The sequence below is a fragment of the Chrysemys picta genome, chromosome 16, assembly GCF_011386835.1.
Source record: "Chrysemys picta bellii isolate R12L10 chromosome 16, ASM1138683v2, whole genome shotgun sequence".
Classification (NCBI taxonomy): Eukaryota; Metazoa; Chordata; order Testudines; family Emydidae; genus Chrysemys; species Chrysemys picta.
In genome coordinates this window covers 784,301-807,851 of record NC_088806.1, presented here as the reverse complement: position 1 = coordinate 807,851, position 23,551 = coordinate 784,301, and the positions used below count along the sequence as shown (strand labels likewise).

Below are 23,551 nucleotides of genomic sequence, written 5' to 3'. Positions count from 1 at the left end.
TGCTTTACTTTGTTCTGTCTGTTACTACTTGGAACCACTTAAATCCTACTTTCTGTATTTAATAAAATCACTTTTTACTTATTAATTAACCCAGAGTATGCTTTAATACCTGGGGGGGGGGCAGCTGTGCATCTCTCTCTATCAGTGTTATAGAGGGTGAACAATTTATGAGTTTACCCTGTATAAGCTTTATACAGAGAGAAATGGATTTATTTGGGGTTTGGACTCCATTGGGAGTTGGGCACCTGAGTGTTAAAGACAGGAACATTTCTTAAGCTGCTTTCAGGAAAGTCTGCAGCATTGGGGCACGTGGTTGAGACCCTGGGTCTGTGTTGGAGTAGACGGGCATGTCTGGCTCAGCAAGACAGGGTGCTGGAGTCCTGAGCTGGCAGGGAAAACAGAAGCAGGGGTAGTCTTGGCACATCTGGTGGCAGCTCCCATGGGGGGGGACCCGTCACAGTGGCGTAGTCGGCAGGATCTGTGCACAGCTGATTGCTTTGAGACTCTGGTAGTGATTTGAAGTGAGTTTTGAGTGTGGTGGCTGGAGAACAGACCAAGTGGTTACTGGTTTGTTATTTTCTGTTTGCTGATTTCGGGTAAGGGAAGAAAGGACAGAAAAGGAAGCAAAATAAGTAAGAGTGAAGATCAGAAGAAGCTAGAGCTACACAAGTTGCAAAGGCTGAACACTGGGCCTCAGTTGTCAGTTCCCAAGGGGGTTTCTGTGATCCAACCCGTCACAGAAGACATTAAATTTATAGCTTTTTAAATGTCTTTTGAAGAGTCTGCAGCTCATACTAGCGCTAGTTGGAGTAGGAGAGATCAGGGTTACACTTTTCTCTGAGCAAAGCTTGTCCTCCACCATGTCTTCCAGAGAAGTTTGCAGCTCCATCAAATGCACAAGCACCCATCTGTTTGGGGTCCAATTGACAAGCATTTAAGTCTTCTAAGATGTGGGTTGTCATAGATGCAGCCGATGTGTCTTCCATAACTTGAATATCTAGAAATGCATCTACTGGCCTACCACGGACATCAAGATAACATACGCAATGACTTAATACTTGCCCATTTGCATCGGTGCATTCATCAGCCATGTATGCACATCTTTTGAATGTGGTGAGAGAGGTCTTCACTTTTTCAACTGTTGAGTCTTTCACTGTTGCACCACATGCTTCTAGCCAGTCAGTTGAGTTTCTTGCAGAAAGATAGTGAGCATTTCCTGGTCTTGTTCGGAAAACAGTGTTCAACTTCAGGATGAACAAGTGACAATGCACTTAACATTGGCCTCCAGTTTCTAGTGTGTGGTATCTCTTGCTTAAACAGAAAGTATGATGCCACAGCCATGTTTGTTCTCATGAACTGTGTTGTGTCTCCAGCATTCTTAACAGCCTCATTAACACTCACCGGTGTTGTCCTTGGTCAGTGGAGACTCAGAGTTCAGAGGTGCTTTCACATGAGTTCACCTCCCAGGTGGGGGGCAAGAAGGCATCTTGCTCGTTCCAACAGCTGCTCACTGTTCGCTCTGGCCACGGCTGTTTGTTGTGCCACCGTTCACTCCACCGCTCTGTTGCCAATGACCCTGCACCGTCACCTTCTGCTGCCACCTGCCACTGTGACCTCTATGAGTTGGTCTCTTGAGGTTCCACCAGCTCTCAGTGATTTCAGCTGAGCTCTCAGTGGGGGGACCTCACTGCTAGTGCAGTCTGGGCCATCTCTTCCACAGAAACACTGTCCCACAGCAGGTCTCAGCACTTAGACCTGATTTCAGCTGTAGCGGTCACTTAACAAAACAAAAGACTATCTATGGAGCTGTGACGATGCGGTTCTGGTGGGACCCAACTGAGAGTGCCAATTCAGGCCAAATTGCTAAAACAGGGCAGTTACAGTCCAAGGCTGGGGTTTTTCCACCTCTAAGGCAAACCAAACCATCCAGACAGTGAAGACTTTGGTCTCACCCCACTGGCTAACCACAAGTCACACAAGCAATTCCCTCAGACACTCCAGTTTCCCAGGGTCACCACCAGTGCCACTCATTATGGGGACAAATGGTTATGAAAACCAATACCCCAGTAAAAGAAAAAAGATTCTCTCGATCCCAAAGGACCAAATCAGATCTTACCCACAAATCACGCTGTTGCCAATCCTTTAGAATCTAAAATATAAAGGTTTATTCATAAAAGGAAAAAGATAGAGATGAGAGTTAGAATTGGTTAAATGGAATCAATTACATACAGTAATGGCAAAGTTCTTGGTTCAGGCTTGCAGCAGCGATAGAATAAACTGCAGGTTCAAATCAAGTCTCTGGAACATCCCCAGCTGGGATGGGTCATTCAGTCCTTTGTGTAGAGCTTCAGTTTGTAGCAAAGTCCCTCCAGAGGTAAGAAGCAGGATTGATGACAGGATGGAGACGAGGCATCAGCCTTATATAGTCTCTTCCAGGTGTAAGAACACCTCTTTGTTCTTACTGTGGAAAATTACAGCAAAATGGAGTCTGGAGTCACATGGGCCAGTCCCTGCATACTTCGCTGAGTTACAAGGCGTATTTGCCTTCTCTCAATGGGTCCAATAGCTGATGGTCCTTAATGGGCCATCAAGCAGGCTAGGCAGAGCTAATCCCAGCTTGTCTGGGATGTCACCCAGAAGCATAGCATAAGTTTGAAATACAGACAGTATAGAGCCAATATTCATAACTTCAACTACAAAACTGATACACACATATAGACAGCATAATCATAACCAGCCAACCATAACCTTGTCTTAGACACCTCATTTGACCCCCTTTATACAAGATTTGGTGCCACTCCAGGACCTTGGTTGCAACAATGATCTATATGGTCCCAGTTCATGTCAATAACGTCACAGGAGCCTAATCAGCTCTGTCTTTAAACAGTGGAGGGGGGCAGGTCACACCTGTCCCCACCCTCTCTTTTGATGCCCTCAATCAGCACAGGCTAAGTACAGTTCTACTGCCCTTTACTCATACAATAAGAACAACAACATTTCATTACCACCACCACCCCCTTCAAGTGATTTGTAACCCAACCCCAGCCAAAATCTATCACTTGGGCAACACAGCTCTGTTTGCTGGATACCTAGGTAGATTAGGTGTGAATGTAAATAAAATCTGGTCCTGAAGCCTTTCCCCCAGCCCCAGCTCATCACTAGCTGTCAGGGAGAGCTCATTTAGACTTTGCTTACAAATCATCATTTGGCCAACATCACCGAAATGAATGCACTGACATTGTCATAAAAACAACAGCTGTAGAAGGAAGCTAGTCTATGTTCATACTTTTCAAATCTGTTATACTTTTTCAAATACACGTAGTTTATCATACATTTTATATGCTTTTAAAGTGTGTATTAATGCTTCAATTTCAATTCAAATTTCCAAACAATCACTAAATTGGCAACACGGCATGTAACTAATTCACAAAACTGGGGGGTTGGGGAAATTCAGAGGGTGTAGGGAAATCGCTGAGTTCCCCCCCCCCATCTCTGGGAGCCAAGGTCCCTGGTTCCGGCCCCCCTGTTCAGTGTACTCTTGACCCTCGCAAGGTGCGCATGACCTCCCGCAATTACTGCCTCTATGGATTACGCCCCAGACTCTTCTCCCAAAGGATGAAGACGCTTTGGGTCTCCCTGCTCCTCGCCTACCTCGCATCCTCCGTCTCTTCAGCAAGTGAGTGGGCACAGGAGCACCAGAGCAGTTGGCGTCTCCAGGCAGAGTGGGATGCAGCTTGTAGTCCCTGCCAGGAAGGGGCAACTGGGAGGTTCCCAACACACCCCAAGCCCCACCACCACTAAAAATCACAGAGTATAAAGCCAAAGAGACCCTGGGCTGAATTAACTCCACTACAGCAGGTCAGTGTCAAAACCAGCCCTGCTCAATTTCAAGATTGCCAGCAACTGTCCCAAGGGATAATTAGCCTCCATGATAAAAATTTACATCTTATTTCCAGTTTGATTTTTTTTTTCTTGCTTCATCTTCCGGGTCAGTGGCTCTTGCTAAATTCTTTTCTTGCTGGCTCAAAGGGAACCTCCACTAGGCAATTTCTCGGTCAAGTAGCTCAGTATTTGCAGCACAAACGTTGTACAAGATTTTACCCTCTCAGCGCTGCTCTGCTTTGTTCCCGGGCCACTCAGATCTTTGGTGTTCAGTTGATGGAAAGAGGATTGGAGTAAAAGTTTCTTGGTTTCCAATTACTGTCTGGGAGTTTTCCTAGGATTTCACAGTGCCAAGCTCTGACGTTCCAGCCTCCTGAGTTGGTTTCCCCATTATTTCATGGCAATCGAGGTAAATCTCAGTGCTTGTCCAGGTTACAGCACCGTGAACCTTGTGAGAGCTGCAATCTCCCATTGCAAACAGGAATTAGGTCTTTTGGTGGGGGCAGATTTGGACCGGGGTGTGGTTCTTCCCGTGCAAGAGAGCAAACGATGCCCCCACCTGGGAGAGGTGGTGGAGAATGACCTCGTCTCCCTGCCTGCGGCTGGCACCAGCTGATTTCACCAGCTCAGAAGCGAAACAGAAAGGGCTCTGGGGTGAAGTTGCGTTGTTCTCTGTGTGCTCTGGGCGAGGCAGCGAGGAGAGAGCACGGTGCAAAGCGAGCTAGCTGGAACCATAGCCCAAACTGGCCAAGGCTGGGCGGGGTGAGCAGCTGGGCATAGCTCATGCAGCCATGGCCACCAGATCCCAGGCACTTCCATCCAGCTCGATGCGCTCCGGCCATGCTTCAACCTCCCTCCGTGTGTTCACATCTGGTCACCACAGCAACCTCAGAACCAGCCTCCGGCCGCCTCGTTCAGTCCCACCTTTCCCCCCGGCTCCCCCGTGGGGTGTTTTCCACAGTCACCACTCTTGGCTCATGGCGGCTAGGGGTGAATGGCCATGCCGGTGGCTCCTTCGTGGTCAAGGCCGGGCCTTCCATTCAGATACCTGCAGGCCGTTCACTTATGTGAACATATTTGAACCCGTCTACCCATCTATCCCCATATGCACCCCTCTATCTATTTCTCCCCATGCACACATCTATATATCTATCTATCCCCATCCACCCCATCTATCTATCTATCTATCTATCCCATCCACCCCATCTATCTATCTATCTATCTATCTATCTATCTATCTATCTATCTATCTATCTATCTATCTATCTATCTATCTATCTATCTATTCATAGATTCATAGATTCATAGATTATAGGACTGGAAGGGACCTCGAGAGGTCATCGAGTCCAGTCCCCTGCCCGCATGACAGGACCAAATACTGTCTAGACCATCCCTATCTATCTATCTATCTATCTATCTATCTATCTATCTATCTATCTATCTATCTATCTATCTATCTATCTATCCCATCCACCCCTTCTATCTATCTATCTATCTATCTATCTATCCCCTTACCACCCCCCCAGCCATCAATTCTTTGGGGGGCTGGAGCTTTGTTTTCTCCTGGCCTCCCGACACCGCAGGGCCAGTCCAGGCCTGTTTCCCCGAGGTATCGTGGCATTGGAGGGTCCTGCATTAATCACCCTCCAGTGATTCCTGTTTACACACACACCCTGACCCTGGGGAGCCAGGAAAACACAAACACCTACAACACTTAACGCCACCAAAGTCCATGAATGCTCTACACGCCCATGGACGTATTCATGCGCCCAACGTCTGGCTCATAAAGCTGCTGCTAAGATTGATAAAGGTGATGTCAAGGCAGCTAGACTCTGTACCAAAGGCTGAGTTTTGTTTTGCTTCAGCCTTGTTGTTTATATCAGAAGTCTGCCAGGGCTCCCCCCTAGCACCCCCCGGCCCTCACTGCTTGGGCACAGGATGACTTTCCTGAGATGGTACCAGTAACTCTAACCAGTAACAGTAATTCTGTTAATTAGTTTAATTAATTACGAACTGGATCATTTCAGACATTTAGCAGCTTGTCACTCTCTGTTCTTTGTCCTGATCAATCTTAGCCATGGAAAAACGCAGAGAATGCCAGCCCAATGGGAGCTGCAGAATTGGCATTTGGGGTGGGGACATTTCGCAGAGACCGCCTTCCCTCCCTCTAGGGGCAGCAGGGACTTCCCAGCTGCTTCTGGGAGTGACGCGGAGCCGGGACACTTAGGAAGGCTCCATTGGACTCCTGGGTTCTCTCCCCGGTGCTGGGAGGGGAGTGGGAGCTGGTGGTTAGAGCAGGGGGGCTGGGAGCCAGGACTCCTGGGTTCTCTCCCCGGCTCTGGGAGGGGAGTGGGAGCTGGTGGTTAGAGCAGGGGGGGCTGGGAGCCAGGACTCCCGGGTTCTCTCCCTGGCCCTGGGAGGGGAGGGGGGCTGGTGGGTTAGAGCAGGGGGGGCTGGGAGCCAGGACTCCTGGGTTCTCTCCCCGGCTCTGGGAGGGGAGTGGGGGCTGGTGGGTTAGAGCAGGGGGGGCTGGGAGCCAGAACTCCTGGGTTCTCTCCCCGGCTCTGGGAGGGGAGTGGGGGCTGGCGGGTTAGAGCGGGGGGGCTGGGAGCCAGGACTACTGATTTCTTTCACCAGCTCTGGGAGGGAAATATGGGTCTTTCACCTGAATTTGGATTGTGTCTGTCCTCTTTCACGCTAAATACCGGATGGGGGATATTGTGTCTTTCAGTCTCCTGCCAGAATGGGGGCACAGCTGTGGGAACTGAGTGCGCCTGCCCACCTGGATATTCTGGTCCTTGGTGTGAGAACGTTAACAACTCCACAGCCTGCCAGAACGGAGGCACTCCTGTCGGCATTCATTGTGTCTGCCCACCCGGGTATTCTGGTGCCCAGTGCGACAGCGAGGACAAAGCCACAGCCTGCCAGAACGGTGCCACGGCACTGGGAATGGAGTGCATCTGCGCGCTTGGATACTGGGGTTCCTTGTGCGAGCATGAGGACAGCACCGCTGTGTGCTTGAATGGCGGCACGCCAGTCGGAACAGCCTGCAAATGTCCACCCACCTACTGGGGACTGAGGTGTGAATGCGACGTAATTGAACCTTCCACAACAAGCACAACCACTAAAATGACTACCCTCACCACATCCACTGTCCCCACCACGACCACCTCCACTGACAAGACTGCCCTCACCACCACCTCCACTGTAACCACCACCTCCACTGACACGACAACCCTCACCACCACCACAACTGTACCCACCGCCTCCACTGACACGACTGCCCTCACCACCTCCTCCACTGTACCCACCAGCTCCACTGACACGACTGCACTCACCACCTCCTCCACTGTACCCACGACCACCTCCACTGACACGACAACCCTCACCACCACCTCCACTGTACCCACAACCTCCACTGACACAACAACCCTCACCACCACCACAACTGTACCCACCACCTCCACTGACACGACTGCCCTCACCACCACTTCCACTGTACCCACCACCAGCTCCACTGACACGACTGCCCTCACCACCTCCTCCACTGTACCCACCACCTCCACTGACACGACAACCCTCACCACCACTTCCACTGTACCCACCACCTCCACTGACACGACTGCACTCACCACCTCCTCCACTGTACCCACCACCTCCACTGACACGACAACCCTCAACACCACCTCCACTGTACCCACCACCTCCACTGACACGACTGCCCTCACCACCACTTCCACTGTACCCACCACCTCCACTGACACGACTGCCCTCACCACCACCTCCACTGTACCCACCACCTCCACTGACACGACTGCCCTCACCACCTCCTCCACTGTACCCACCACCACCTCCACTGACACGACTGCCCTCACCACCACCTCCACTGTACCCACCACCACCTCCACTGACACGACAACCCTCACCACCACCTCCACTGTACCCACCTCCCCCACTGACACGACTGCCCTCACCACCACCTCCACTGTACCAACCACCTCCACTGACACGACAACCCTCACCACCACCTCCACTGTACCCACCACCTCCACTGACACGACAACCCTCACCACCACCTCCACTGTACCCACCACCTCCACTGACACGACTGCCCTCACCACCACCTCCACTGTACCCACCACCACCTCCACTGACACGACTGCCCTCACCACCACCTCCACTGTACCCACCGCCTCCACTGACACGACTGCCCTCACCACCACTTCCACTGTACCCACCACCTCCACTGACACGACTGCCCTCACCACCACTTCCACTGTACCCACCACCACCTCCACTGACACGACTGCCCTCACCACCTCCTCCACTGTACCCACCACCACCACTGACACGACTGCCCTCACCACCACCTCCACTGTACCCACCACCTCCACTGACACGACTGCCCTCACCACCACCTCCACTGTACCCACCGCCTCCACTGACACGACTGCCCTCACCACCACCTCCACTGTACCCACCACCTCCACTGACACGACTGCCCTCACCACCACCTCCACTGTACCCACCACCTCCACTGACACGACAACCCTCACCACCACCTCCACTGTACCCACCACCTCCACTGACACGACTGCCCTCACCACCTCCTCCACTGTACCCACCACCAGCTCCACTGACACGACTGCCCTCACCACCACCTCCACTGTACCCACCGCCTCCACTGACACGACTGCCCTCACCACCACCTCCACTGTACCCACCACCTCCACTGACACGACTGCCCTCACCACCACCTCCACTGTACCCACCACCTCCACTGACACGACAACCCTCACCACCACCTCCACTGTACCCACCACCTCCACTGACACGACTGCCCTCACCACCTCCTCCACTGTACCCACCACCAGCTCCACTGACACGACTGCCCTCACCACCACCTCCACTGTACCCACCACCTCCACTGACACGACTGCCCTCACCACCACTTCCACTGTACCCACCGCCTCCACTGACACGACTGCCCTCACCACCACTTCCACTGTACCCACCGCCTCCACTGACACGACTGCCCTCACCACCACCTCCACTGTACCCACCACCTCCACTGACACGACTGCCCTCACCACCACTTCCACTGTACCAACCACCTCCACTGACACGACTGCCCTCACTACCACCTCCACTGTACCCACCACCTCCACTGACACGACAACCCTCACCACCACCTCCACTGTACCCACCACCTCCACTGACACGACTGCCCTCACCACCTCCTCCACTGTACCCACCACCTCCACTGACACGACTACCCTCACCACCACCTCCACTGTGCCCACCACCTCCACTGACACGACTGCCCTCACCACCTCCTCCACTGTACCCACCACCTCCACTGACACGACTGCCCTCACCACCACCTCCACTGTACCCACCTCCTCCACTGACACGACTACCCTCACCACCACCTCCACTGTACCCACCACCAGCTCCACTGACACGACTGCCCTCACCACCTCCTCCACTGTACCCACCACCTCCACTGACACGACTGCCCTCACCACCTCCTCCACTGTACCCACCACCTCCACTGACACGACAACCCTCACCACCACCTCCACTGTACCCACCACCTCCACTGACACGACTGCCCTCACCACCACCTCCACTGTACCCACCACCTCCACTGACACGACTACCCTCACCACCACCTCCACTGTACCCACCACCACCTCCACTGACACGACTGCCCTCACCACCTTCTCCACTGTACCCACCACCTCCACTGACACGACAACCCTCACTACCACCTCCACTGTACCCACCACCTCCACTGACACGACTGCCCTCACCACCACCTCCACTTTACCCACCACCAGCTCCACTGACACGACAACCCTCACCACCACCACAACTGTACCCACCACCTCCACTGACACGACTACCCTCACCACCACCTCAACTGTACCCACCACCTCCACTGACACGACGACCCACACCACCACCTCCACTGTACCCACCACCACCTCCACTGACACGACAACCCTCACCACCTCCTCCACTGTACCCACCACCTCCACTGACACGACGACCCACACCACCACCTCCACTGTACCCACAACCACCTCCACTGACACGACAACCCTCACTACCACCTCCACTGTACCCACCAGCAGCTCCACTGACACGACTGCCCTCACCACCTCCTCCACTGTACCCACCACCTCCACTGACACGACAACCCTCACCACCACCTCTACTGTACCCACCACCTCCACTGACACGACTGCCCTCACCACCACTTCCACTGTACCCACCACCTCCACTGACACGACTGCCCTCACCACCACCTCCACTGTACCAACCACCTCCACTGACACGACAACCCTCACCACCACCTCCACTGTACCCACCACCTCCACTGACACGACAACCCTCACCACCACCTCCACTGTACCCACCACCTCCACTGACACGACAACCCTCACCACCACCACAACTGTACCCACCACCTCCACTGACACGACTACCCTCACCACCACCTCCACTGTACCCACCACCACCTCCACTGACACGACTGCCCTCACCACCACCTCCACTGGACCCACCACCTCCACTGACACGACTGCCCTCACCACCACCTCCACTGTACCCACCACCTCCACTGACACGACTGCCCTCACCACCACCTCCACTCTACCCACCACCTCCACTGACACGACTGCCCTCACCACCACCTCCACTGTACCCACCACCTCCACTGACACGACAACCCTCACCACCACCACAACTGTACGCACCACCTCCACTGACACGACTGCCCTCACCACCACCTCCACTGGACCCACCACCTCCACTGACACGACTGCCCTCACCACCACCTCCACTGTACCCACCATCTCCACTGACACGACTACCCTCACCACCACCTCCACTGTACCCACCACCTCCACTGACACGACTGCCCTCACCACCACCTCCACTGTACCCACCACCACCTCCACTGACACGACTGCCCTCACCACCACCTCCACTGTACCCACCACCTCCACTGACACGACTGCCCTCACCACCACCTCCACTGTACCCACCACATCCACTGACACGACAACCCTCACCACCACCTCCACTGTACCCACCACCAGCTCCACTGACACGACTACCCTCACCACCACCTCCACTGTACCCACCACCTCCACTGACACGACTACCCTCACCACCTCCTCCACTGTACCAACCACCTCCACTGACACGACTGCCCTCACTACCACCTCCACTGTACCCACCACCTCCACTGACACGACTGCCCTCACCACCTCCTCCACTGTACCCACCACCTCCACTGACACGACAACCCTCACCACCACTTCCACTGTACCCACCACCTCCACTGACACGACAACCCTCACCACCACTTCCACTGTACCCACCACCTCCACTGACACGACTGCCCTCACCACCACCTCCACTGTACCCACCACCTCCACTGACACGACAACCCTCACCACCACCACAACTGTACCCACCACCTCCACTGACACGACTGCCCTCACCACCACCTCCACTGTACCCACCTCCTCCACTGACACGACTGCCCTCACCACCACCTCCACTGTACCCACCACCTCCACTGACACGACTGCCCTCACCACCACCTCCACTGTACCCACCACCACCTCCACTGACACGACAACCCTCACTACCACTAACACTGTACCCACCACCTCCACTGACAGTACAACCCTCACCACCACCTCCACTGTACCCACCACCTCCACTGACACGACTGCCCTCACCACCTCCTCCACTGTACCCACCACCTCCACTGACACGACTGCCCTCACCACCACCTCCACTGTACCCACCACCTCCACTGACACGACTACCCTCACCACCACCTCCACTGTACCCACCACCACCTCCACTGACACGACTACCCTCACCACCACCTCCACTGTACCCACCGCCTCCACTGACACGACAACCCTCACCACCACCACAACTGTACCCACAACCTCCTCCACTGACACGACTGCCCTCACCACCACCTCCACTGTACCCACCACCACTTCCACTGACACAACTGCCCTCACCACCACCTCCACTGTACCCACCACCAGCTCCACTGACACAACTGCCCTCACCACCACCTCCACTCTACCCACCACCTCCACTGACACGACTACCCTCACCACCACCTCCACTGTACCCACCACCAGCTCCACTGACACGACTACCCTCACCACCACCTCGACTGTACCCACAACCAACTCTACTGACACGACTGCCCTCACCACCACCACAACTGTACCCACAACCACGTCCACTGACACGACTGCCCTCACCACCACCTCCACTGTACCCACCACCTCCACTGACACGACAATCCTCACCACCACCTCCACTGTACCCACCACCTCCACTGAAACGACAATCCTCACCACCACTTCCACTGTACCCACCACCTCCACTGACACGACTGCCCTCACCACCACCTCCACTGTACCCACAACCAACTCTACTGACACGACTGCCCTCACCACCACCACAACTGTACCCACAACCACGTCCACTGACACGACTGCCCTCACCACCACCTCCACTGTACCCACCACCACCTCCACTGACACGACTGCGCTCACCACCACCTCCACTGTACCCACCACCACCTCCACTGACACGACTGCCCTCACCACCACCTCCACTGTACCCACAACCACCTCCACTGACACGACTGCCCTCACCACCACCTCCACTGTACCCACCACCACCTCCACTGACACGACTGCCCTCACCACCACCTCCACTGTACCCACCACCTCCTCTGACACGACTGCCCTCACCACCTCCTCCACTGTACCAACCACCTCCACTGACACGACAACCCTCACCACCACCTCCACTGTACCCACCTCCCCCACTGACACGACTGCCCTCACCACCACCTCCACTGTACCCACCTCCCCCACTGACACGACTGCCCTCACCACCACCTCCACTGTACCCACCACCTCCACTGACACGACTGCCCTCAGCACCTACCCCACTGTACCCACCACCTCCACTGACACGACAATCCTCACCACCACCTCCACTGTACCCACCACCTCCACTGAAACGACAATCCTCACCACCACTTCCACTGTACCCACCACCTCCACTGACACGACTGCCCTCACCACCACCTCCACTGTACCAACCACCTCCACTGACACGACTGCCCTCACCACCACCTCCACTGTACCCACCACATCCACTGACACGACTGCCCTCACCACCACCTCCACTGTACCCACCACCTCCACTGACACAACTGCCCTCACCACCACCTCCACTGTACCCACCACCTCCACTGACACGACAACCCTCACTACCACCTCCACTGTACCCACCACCACCTCCACTGACACGACAACCCTCACCACCACCTCCACTGTACCCACAACCTCCACTGACACAACAACCCTCACCACCACCACAACTGTACCCACCACCTCCACTGACACGACTGCCCTCACCACCTCCTCCACTGTACCCACCGCCTCCACTGACACGACTGCCCTCACCACCACCTCCACTTTACCCACCACCAGCTCCACTGACACAACTGCCCTCACCACCACCACAATTGTACCCACCACCTCCACTGACACGACTACCCTCACCACCACCTCCACTGTACCCACCACCACCTCCACTGACACGACACCCCTCACTACCACCGCCACTGTACCCACCACCTCCACTGACACGACTGCCCTCACAACCACCTCCACTGTACCCACCACCTCCACTGACACGACTGCCCTCACCACCACCTCCACTGTACGCACCACCTCCACTGACACGACTGCCCTCACCACCACCTCCACTGTACCCACCACCTCCACTGACACGACAGCCCTCACCACCTCCTCCACTGTACCCACCACCTCCACTGAAACGACAACCCTCACCACCTCCTCCACTGTACCCACCACCACCTCCACTGACACAACAGCCCTCACCACCACCTCCACTGTACCCACCACATCCACTGACATGACAACCCTCACCACCACCTCCACTGTACCCACCACACCCACTGACACGACAACCCTCACCACCACCTCCACTGTACCCACCACCACCTCCACTGACACGACAACCCTCACCACCACCTCCACTGTACCCACCACCTCCACTGACACAACAACCCTCACCACCTCCTCCACTGTACCCACCACCTCCACTGACACGACTGCTCTCACCACCACCTCCACTGTACCCACCACCTCCACTGACACGACTACCCTCACCACCTCCTCCACTGTACCCACCGCCTCCACTGACACGACTGCCCTCACCACCTCCTCCACTGTACCCACCACCTCCACTGACACGACTGCCCTCACCACCACCTCCACTGTACCAACCACCTCCACTGACACGACTGCCCTCACCACCTCCTCCACTGTACCCACCACCACCACTGACACGACTGCCCTCACCACCACCTCCACTGTACCCACCACCACTTCCACTGACACAACTGCCCTCACCACCACCTCCACTGTACCCACCACCAGCTCCACTGACACAACTGCCCTCACCACCACCTCCACTCTACCCACCACCTCCACTGACACGACTACCCTCACCACCACCTCCACTGTACCCACCACCAGCTCCACTGACACGACTACCCTCACCACCACCTCGACTGTACCCACAACCAACTCTACTGACACGACTGCCCTCACCACCACCACAACTGTACCCACAACCACGTCCACTGACACGACTGCCCTCACCACCACCTCCACTGTACCCACCACCACCTCCACTGACACGACTGCCCTCACCACCACCTCCACTGTACCCACCACCACCTCCACTGACACGACTGCCCTCACCACCACCTCCACTGTACCCACAACCACCTCCACTGACACGACTGCCCTCACCACCACCTCCACTGTACCCACCACCACCTCCACTGACACGACTGCCCTCACCACCACCTCCACTGTACCCACCACCTCCTCTGACACGACTGCCCTCACCACCTCCTCCACTGTACCAACCACCTCCACTGACACGACAACCCTCACCACCACCTCCACTGTACCCACCTCCCCCACTGACACGACTGCCCCCACCACCACCTCCACTGTACCCACCTCCCCCACTGACACGACGGCCCTCACCACCACCTCCACTGTACCCACCACCTCCACTGACACGACTGCCCTCACCACCTCCCCCACTGTACCCACCACCTCCACTGACACGACAATCCTCACCACCACCTCCACTGTACCCACCACCTCCACTGAAACGACAATCCTCACCACCACTTCCACTGTACCCACCACCTCCACTGACACGACTGCCCTCACCACCACCTCCACTGTACCCACAACCAACTCTACTGACACGACTGCCCTCACCACCACCACAACTGTACCCACAACCACGTCCACTGACACGACTGCCCTCACCACCACCTCCACTGTACCCACCACCACCTCCACTGACACGACAATCCTCACCACCACTTCCACTGTACCCACCACCTCCACTGACACGACTGCCCTCACCACCACCTCCACTGTACCAACCACCTCCACTGACACGACTGCCCTCACCACCACCTCCACTGTACCCACCACATCCACTGACACGACTGCCCTCACCACCACCTCCACTGTACCCACCACCTCCACTGACACAACTGCCCTCACCACCACCTCCACTGTACCCACCACCTCCACTGACACGACAACCCTCACTACCACCTCCACTGTACCCACCACCACCTCCACTGACACGACAACCCTCACCACCACCTCCACTGTACCCACAACCTCCACTGACACAACAACCCTCACCACCACCACAACTGTACCCACCACCTCCACTGACACGACTGCCCTCACCACCTCCTCCACTGTACCCACCGCCTCCACTGACACGACTGCCCTCACCACCACCTCCACTTTACCCACCACCAGCTCCACTGACACAACTGCCCTCACCACCACCACAATTGTACCCACCACCTCCACTGACACGACTACCCTCACCACCACCTCCACTGTACCCACCACCACCTCCACTGACACGACAACCCTCACTACCACCGCCACTGTACCCACCACCTCCACTGACACGACTGCCCTCACAACCACCTCCACTGTACCCACCACCTCCACTGACACGACTGCCCTCACCACCACCTCCACTGTACCCACCACCTCCACTGACACGACTGCCCTCACCACCACCTCCACTGTACCCACCACCTCCACTGACACGACAGCCCTCACCACCTCCTCCACTGTACCCACCACCTCCACTGAAACGACAACCCTCACCACCTCCTCCACTGTACCCACCACCACCTCCACTGACACAACAGCCCTCACCACCACCTCCACTGTACCCACCACATCCACTGACATGACAACCCTCACCACCACCTCCACTGTACCCACCACATCCACTGACACGACAACCCTCACCACCACCTCCACTGTACCCACCACCACCTCCACTGACACGACAACCCTCACCACCACCTCCACTGTACCCACCACCTCCACTGACACAACAACCCTCACCACCTCCTCCACTGTACCCACCACCTCCACTGACACGACTGCTCTCACCACCACCTCCACTGTACCCACCACCTCCACTGACACGACTACCCTCACCACCTCCTCCACTGTACCCACCGCCTCCACTGACACGACTGCCCTCACCACCTCCTCCACTGTACCCACCACCTCCACTGACACGACTGCCCTCACCACCACCTCCACTGTACCAACCACCTCCACTGACACGACTGCCCTCACCACCTCCTCCACTGTACCCACCACCACCACTGACACGACTGCCCTCACCACCACCTCCACTGTACCCACCGCCTCCACTGACACGACTGCCCTCACCACCACCTCCACTGTACCCACCACCTCCACTGACACGACAACCCTCACCACCACCACAACTGTACCCACCACCTCCACTGACACGACTGCCCTCACCACCACCTCCACTGTACCCACAACCACCTCCACTGACACGACTGCCCTCACCACCACCTCCACTGTACCCACCACCACATCCACTGACACGACAACCCTCACCACCACCTCCACTGTACCCACCACCTCCACTGACACGACTGCCCTCACCACCTCCTCCACTGTACCCACCACCACCACTGACACGACTGCCCTCACCACCACCTCCACTGTACCCACCACTTCCACTGACACGACAACCCTCACCACCTCCTCCACTGTACCCACCACCTCCACTGACACGACTGCCCTCACCACCTCCTCCACTGTACCCACCACCACCACTGACACGACTGCCCTCACCACCACCTCCACTGTACCCACCGCCTCCACTGACACGACTGCCCTCACCACCACCTCCACTGTACCCACCACCTCCACTGACACGACAACCCTCACCACCACCACAACTGTACCCACCACCTCCACTGACACGACTACCCTCACCACCACCTCCACTGTACCCACCACCTCCACTGACACGACTACCCTCAGCACCACCTCCACTGTACCCACCACCTCCACTGACACGACAACCCTCACTACCACCTCCACTGTACCCACCACCACCTCCACTGACACGACAACCCTCACCACCACCTCCACTGTACCCACAACCTCCACTGACACAACAACCCTCACCACCACCAGAACTGTACCCACCACCTCCACTGACACGACTGCCCTCACCACCTCCTCCACTGTACCCACCGCCTCCACTGACACGACTGCCCTCACCACCACCTCCACTGTACCCACCACCTCCACTGACACAACTGCCCTCACCACCACCTCCACTGTACCCACCACCACCTCCACTGACACGACAACCCTCACCACCACCTCCACTGTACCCACCACCTCCACTGACACGACTTCCCTCACCACCTTCTCCACTGTACCCACCACCTCCACTGACACAACTGCCCTCACCACCACCTCCACTTTACCCACCGCCTCCACTGACACGACTGCCCTCACCACCACCTCCACTGTACCCACCACATCCACTGACACGACTGCCCTCACCACCACCTCCACTGTACCCACCACCTCCACTGACACGACTGCCCTCACCACCACCTCCACTGTACCCACCACCTCCACTGACACGACTGCCCTCACCACCACCTCCACTGTACCCACCACCTCCACTGACACGACAACCCTCACCACCACCACAACTGTACCCACCACCTCCACTGACACGACAACCCTCACCACCACCTCCACTGTACCCACCACCTCCACTGACACGACTGCCCTCACCACCTCCTCCACTGTACCCACCACCTCCACTGACACGACAACCCTCACCACCACCTCCACTGTACCCACCACCTCCACTGACACGACTGCCCTCACCACCACCTCCACTGTACCCACCACCACCTCCACTGACACGACTGCCCTCACCACCTCCTCCACTGTACCCACCACCTCCACTGACACGACAACCCTCACCACCACCTCCACTGTACCCACCACCACCTCCACTGACACGACAACCCTCACCACCACCTCCACTGTACCCACCACCACCTCCACTGACACGACTGCACTCACCACCACCTCCACTGTACCCACCACCACCTCCACTGACACGACAACCCTCACTACCACCTCCACTGTACCCACCACCTCCACTGACACGACTACCCTCAGCACCAGCTCCACTGTACCCACCACCACCTCCACTGACACGACTACCCTCACCACCACCTCCACTGTACCCACCACCACCTCCACTGACACCACTGCCCTCACCACCACCTCCACTGTACCCACCACCTCCACTGACACGACTGCCCTCACCACCACCTCCACTGTACCCACCACCTCCACTGACACGACTGCCCTCACCACCACCTCCACTGTACCCACCACCTCCTCCACTGACACGACAACCCTCACCACCACTTCCACTGTACCCACCACCTCCACTGACACGACTGCCCTCACCACCACCTCCACTGTACCCACCACCTCCACTCACACGACTGCCCTCACCACCTCCTCCACTGTACCAACCACCTCCACTGACACGACTGCCCTCACCACCACCTCCACTGTACCCACAACCACCTCCACTGACACGACGACCCTCACCACCACCTCCACTGTACCCACCACCACCTCCACTGACACGACTGCCCTCACCACCTTCTCCACTGTACCCACCACCACCTCCACTGACACGACAACCGTCACCACCACCTCCACTGTACCCACAACCTCCACTGACACAACAACCCTCACCACCACCACAACTGTACCCACCACCTCCACTGACACGACTGCCCTCACCACCACCTCCACTGTAACCACCACCTCCACTGACACGACTGCCCTCACCACCACCTCCACTGGACCCACCACCACCTCCACTGACACGACTGCCCTCACCACCACCTCCACTGTACCCACCACCTCCACTGACACGACTACCCTCACCACCACCTCCACTGTACCCACCACCTCCACTGACACGACTGCCCTCACCACCACCTCCACTGTACCCACCACCTCCACTGACACGACTGCCCTCACCACCACCTCCACTGTTACCCACCACCACCTCCACTGACACGACTGCCCTCACCACCACCTCCACTGTACCCACCACCTCCACTGACACGACTGCCCTCACCACCACCTCCACTGTACCCACCACCTCCACTGACACGACTACCCTCACCACCACCTCCACTGTACCCACCACCACCTCCACTGACACGACTGCCCTCACCACCTCCTCCACTGTACCCACCACCTCCACTGACACGACTGCCCTCACCACCACCCCTCCACTGTACCCACCACATCCACTGACACGACAACCCTCACCACCACTTCCACTGTACCCACCACCTCCACTGACACGACTGCCCTCACCACCACCTCCACTGTACCCACCACCTCCACTGACACGACAACCCTCACCACCACCTCCACTGTACCCACCACCTCCACTGACACGACTGCCCTCACCACCACCTCCACTGTACCCACCACATCCACTGACACGACAACCCTCACCACCACTTCCACTGTACCCACCACCTCCACTGACACGACTGCCCTCACCACCACCTCCACTGTACCCACCACCTCCACTGACACGACAACCCTCACCACCACTTCCACTGTACCCACCACCTCCACTGACACGACTGCCCTCACCACCACCTCCACTGTACCAACCACCTCCACTGACACGACTGCCCTCACCACCACCTCCACTGTACCCACCATCTCCAGTGACACCACAACCCTCACCACAACTTCCACTGTACGCACCACCACCTCCAGTGACACCACTACCATCACCACCACCTCCACTGTACCGAGCACCACCTCCACTGACACGACTTCCCTGTCTCCCACAACTGATCCATGCCTCTATCCTATTCCCCCATGGTATCCCACTGGTCCTCCACCTACAGCAGGTGGGTGACTCTTCAATTTTGATTGCAATATTGTTCCTGTTAATGTTTAGTGATGTTGTGTGAGTTATGTATGCAAGTGGGGTACGGTGTGAGTTTCATTCCCAAGTGGAGAATTTGCTCTTAGTTTTGTTTTAACTGCTCTTTGACTTAAAACAGTGCAACTCTGCTGCCCGTGACAGCATTATATGAGATTTGAAGTGTCCTTGTGAGTTCTGAATATGTTAAATATGTTATTTCATCACAGTGTCTTAGTGAATATTCTCTGTGGGTTTGATTGGGGTGGGACATACCACATTTTTGCCCTGTTAAGAAGGCACTGAGCGGCTATAAGGATAAGAAAATCTACAGTTTCTTTCATCCAGAGAGAGAAGCATGGACTGGAGTGAAAGGGAAAGAGATTGAGAGCAGTATCGACTGGCATGCAGAAATCTCAGTGGAAAAAACATCCAAGCTCAGTCCATACAAGAAACTCTGCCCACAGGAAACACTGCTCACAGCAGATTATCCTGGGTATTTTTTATGCTCGACTGAGCACTGAATAATTAGCAATGTTGACTTTTAAAGTAACAGCACTGGGGGTCTCCAGCATCCCCCGTCACCACCAAGGGAGGGAGATGAAGCAGCAGCTCACTCATACTGGAACGTCAGGCCCAACGGGAAGCCCTATCAGCACACCCCAGGTCTGCAGCTGCCTGATTGGCTTGTGCCTGGTACTTTGGCCAGGCCGTGATCCGGGTGGGCTGTCGGAGCTATGATACAGGCGTCCTGTTGCTGCAAGTGCATCATCCTCACCATTATCAAACCTTGCTCTGGCACACCTGCTGCAGTCTGTGTCCCACCCGCTCCGCATTCCTGCTCCGCTCCTGGCTCCCTCCCTGCTCCCATTCCTTGCCTGGCTCCCGAGCACCTGCTACCAATCCTGGCTCTGACCCCCCATCTCCGACTTCAGACTCCGTCTCTGGCTTGACCCTGATTCCGGCACTTGGTATCGGACCCCCTGGCTCTGACTGTCTGCTTCGATTCCTGGTTCTCACTCTGGCTGCACCCCTGCCTCTGGTGTTTAACCTCTGACTCCAATCCTGAACTTTGGTGTCATTTCCCTGTGCCTGACCCCTGCTCCGTCCATTCAACTCCCACTTTGACCACTCAGGCATACTGCCTGCATCCCGGTTCCCAACACTTCCGGCCTGAAACTATATGATAACCTCTTGAAATCTGAAGCAAAATTTTCTGAAGTTCCCAAATGACTTAGGAGCTGATGGGGCTGTCTATAAATTATGTAATAAATTGGGGGGGCGATGATTTCATTTTTCATGTTTGTTTCAGTGTTATAAAGTGTTATGAGAGATAGGTGCATCTTGAAAATCACCAGAAAATGGGCAGCCCCTAAGTCCCATTTTTAAGATAACTTAGATCCAGTCTACACACAAATTTATAAGTATATCAGATATAACTGTCAGAGAGGGGAGTGTTTTTTTTTTTAATAGTTGAAATAGTTATTAAAGTTAAGTGAATAATTGAGTCTCCTGAAACTAAAGAAAAGGAAAGTTTTCTTTTTTTTCTCTCTGAAACAAAAAGACATTAGGAGTGTAAATGTCACATCACTGAAACTGTGCAGGTATAAGAAAAAATTAGCTCCTGTTGATTTCACTGGAGAATAAGGATCTAGTGGGTTAGAGCCGGAGTGGCTGGGAGCCAGGACTCCTGGGTTCTCTCCCTGGCTCTGGCAGGGGAGTGGGGGCTGGTGGGTTGAAGCAGGGGGGGGCTGGGAACCAGGACTCCTGGGTTCTCTCCCCGGCTCTGGGAGGGGAGTGGGGGCTGGTGGTTAGAGCAGGGGGGGCAGGGAGCCAGGACTCCTGGGTTCTCTCCCCTGCTCTGGGAGGGGAGTGGGGGCTGGTGGGTTAGAGCAGGGGGGCTGGGAGCCAGGACTCCGGGATTCTCCCCCCGGCTCTGGGAGGGGAGTGGGGGCTGGTGGTTAGAGCAGGGGGGGCTGGGAGCCAGGACTCCTGGGTTCTCTCCCCAGCTCTGGGAAAGGATCTTTTGGATCTGCTTTGAGAGCACGTCCTGAATCCTACTAAAACATCTTCCAGTTCCCTGCAAGAACGGTGGCGTTGCCAACCTGAGCCAGTGTGTCTGCCTACCGGGCTACACGGGAGAACTGTGTGAGTCCCCATCGCCCCATGACGCCTGCCAGAACGGCAGCACAGCCATCGGAACCAAGTGCATCTGCCTGCCTGGATTCTACGGCCCCCGGTGTGAGTCCTACAATAGCTCCATGGCCTGCCAGAACGGGGGCACTCCCATCGGAACAGACTGTGTCTGTCTCCCCGATTACTACGGCGCCCGGTGTGAATCCTCTAACAAAACCACCACGGCAACCCCTGTCATTACGACCACCACCACTACCACCACCACCACCAGCACCACGACCCAGAGCAGCACCAGCACCACCACCACCACCCCAGGTGAGTGACAGCTCATGCTGGAGTTGGCAATGCTCTTGTAGCCGTGTTGGGCCCAGGATGGGAGAGAGATAAGGTGGTGGAGGTAAGATCTCTTCTTATTGGGCCAACTTCTGCTGGGGGCAGAGAGACAAGCTTTTGGGCTGCACAGAGCTCTTCTTCGGGGCTGGGAAGGGGACTCTGAGTATCCCAGCTAAATAAATATGTTGTTAAGCATAAGGGGTTCGCACACCTTGCAGGAGACCAGGTAAAGTATTTGACCCGCCCTGAGTTTAAACATAAGCTACTTGCCTTCACTTTCAGGGCCCATCACAGTCTCTCTCTACCTGCCTCTGAGAAGCTCATGACACCAGCCTCCATTGCCTATTGGTTACATTTTCACAATCACCCCTTAGTGCTCCCCACTACCCGCAGCCTCTTCTGGGGGCAGAGATCCCCATAAACGTCCGCAAAGCCTCCTCATCCTCCTCCACCTACATTTTTTCCATGACACTTACAAAAACCTTGAGAACTGTTCAGTGCTGCTGGGTTGAGACCACTGCTTGTCACGGTGCTCAGTGTTGTCTCATTGTTTCCTTATGACCTCCTCTCTGGCTGGCTTTCTCCATCTGCCGTCTCTTGTCTTATACTCGGATCACCAGCTCTGGCGGGCGGGGAGCGTCTAGCACACCAGGGGCCTGGTCCAGGACTGGGGCTCTGGGTGCCACAGTAATAATAA

At 56.1% G+C, this 23,551-nt stretch overlaps 3 protein-coding genes across 3 annotated transcripts in view; all 3 read left to right on the top strand.

The window, feature by feature from the left end:
* Positions 1-8,700, top strand: part of LOC112061472 (mucin-3A-like) — a gene marked incomplete at its 3' end in the record, with an annotated part of 32,346 nt that extends 23,646 nt beyond the window's left edge. The window contains exons 9-11 of the mRNA XM_065570375.1: positions 3,553-3,676; positions 6,614-7,794; positions 8,059-8,700. Of these exons, the coding sequence (XP_065426447.1) occupies positions 3,553-3,676; positions 6,614-7,794; positions 8,059-8,700 (1,947 nt within the window). The remainder of the gene's footprint in view (positions 1-3,552; positions 3,677-6,613; positions 7,795-8,058) is intronic.
* The window catches only part of RNASEK (ribonuclease K), a 321,727-nt gene that overhangs the window by 220,627 nt on the left and 77,549 nt on the right, over positions 1-23,551 (top strand). The window lies entirely within an intron of this gene.
* LOC135976028 (mucin-2-like) overlaps positions 22,647-23,551 on the top strand; it is a 48,811-nt gene continuing 47,906 nt past the window's right edge. The window contains exon 1 of the mRNA XM_065570374.1: positions 22,647-22,836. Coding sequence (XP_065426446.1) covers positions 22,647-22,836 — 190 coding nt within the window. The remainder of the gene's footprint in view (positions 22,837-23,551) is intronic.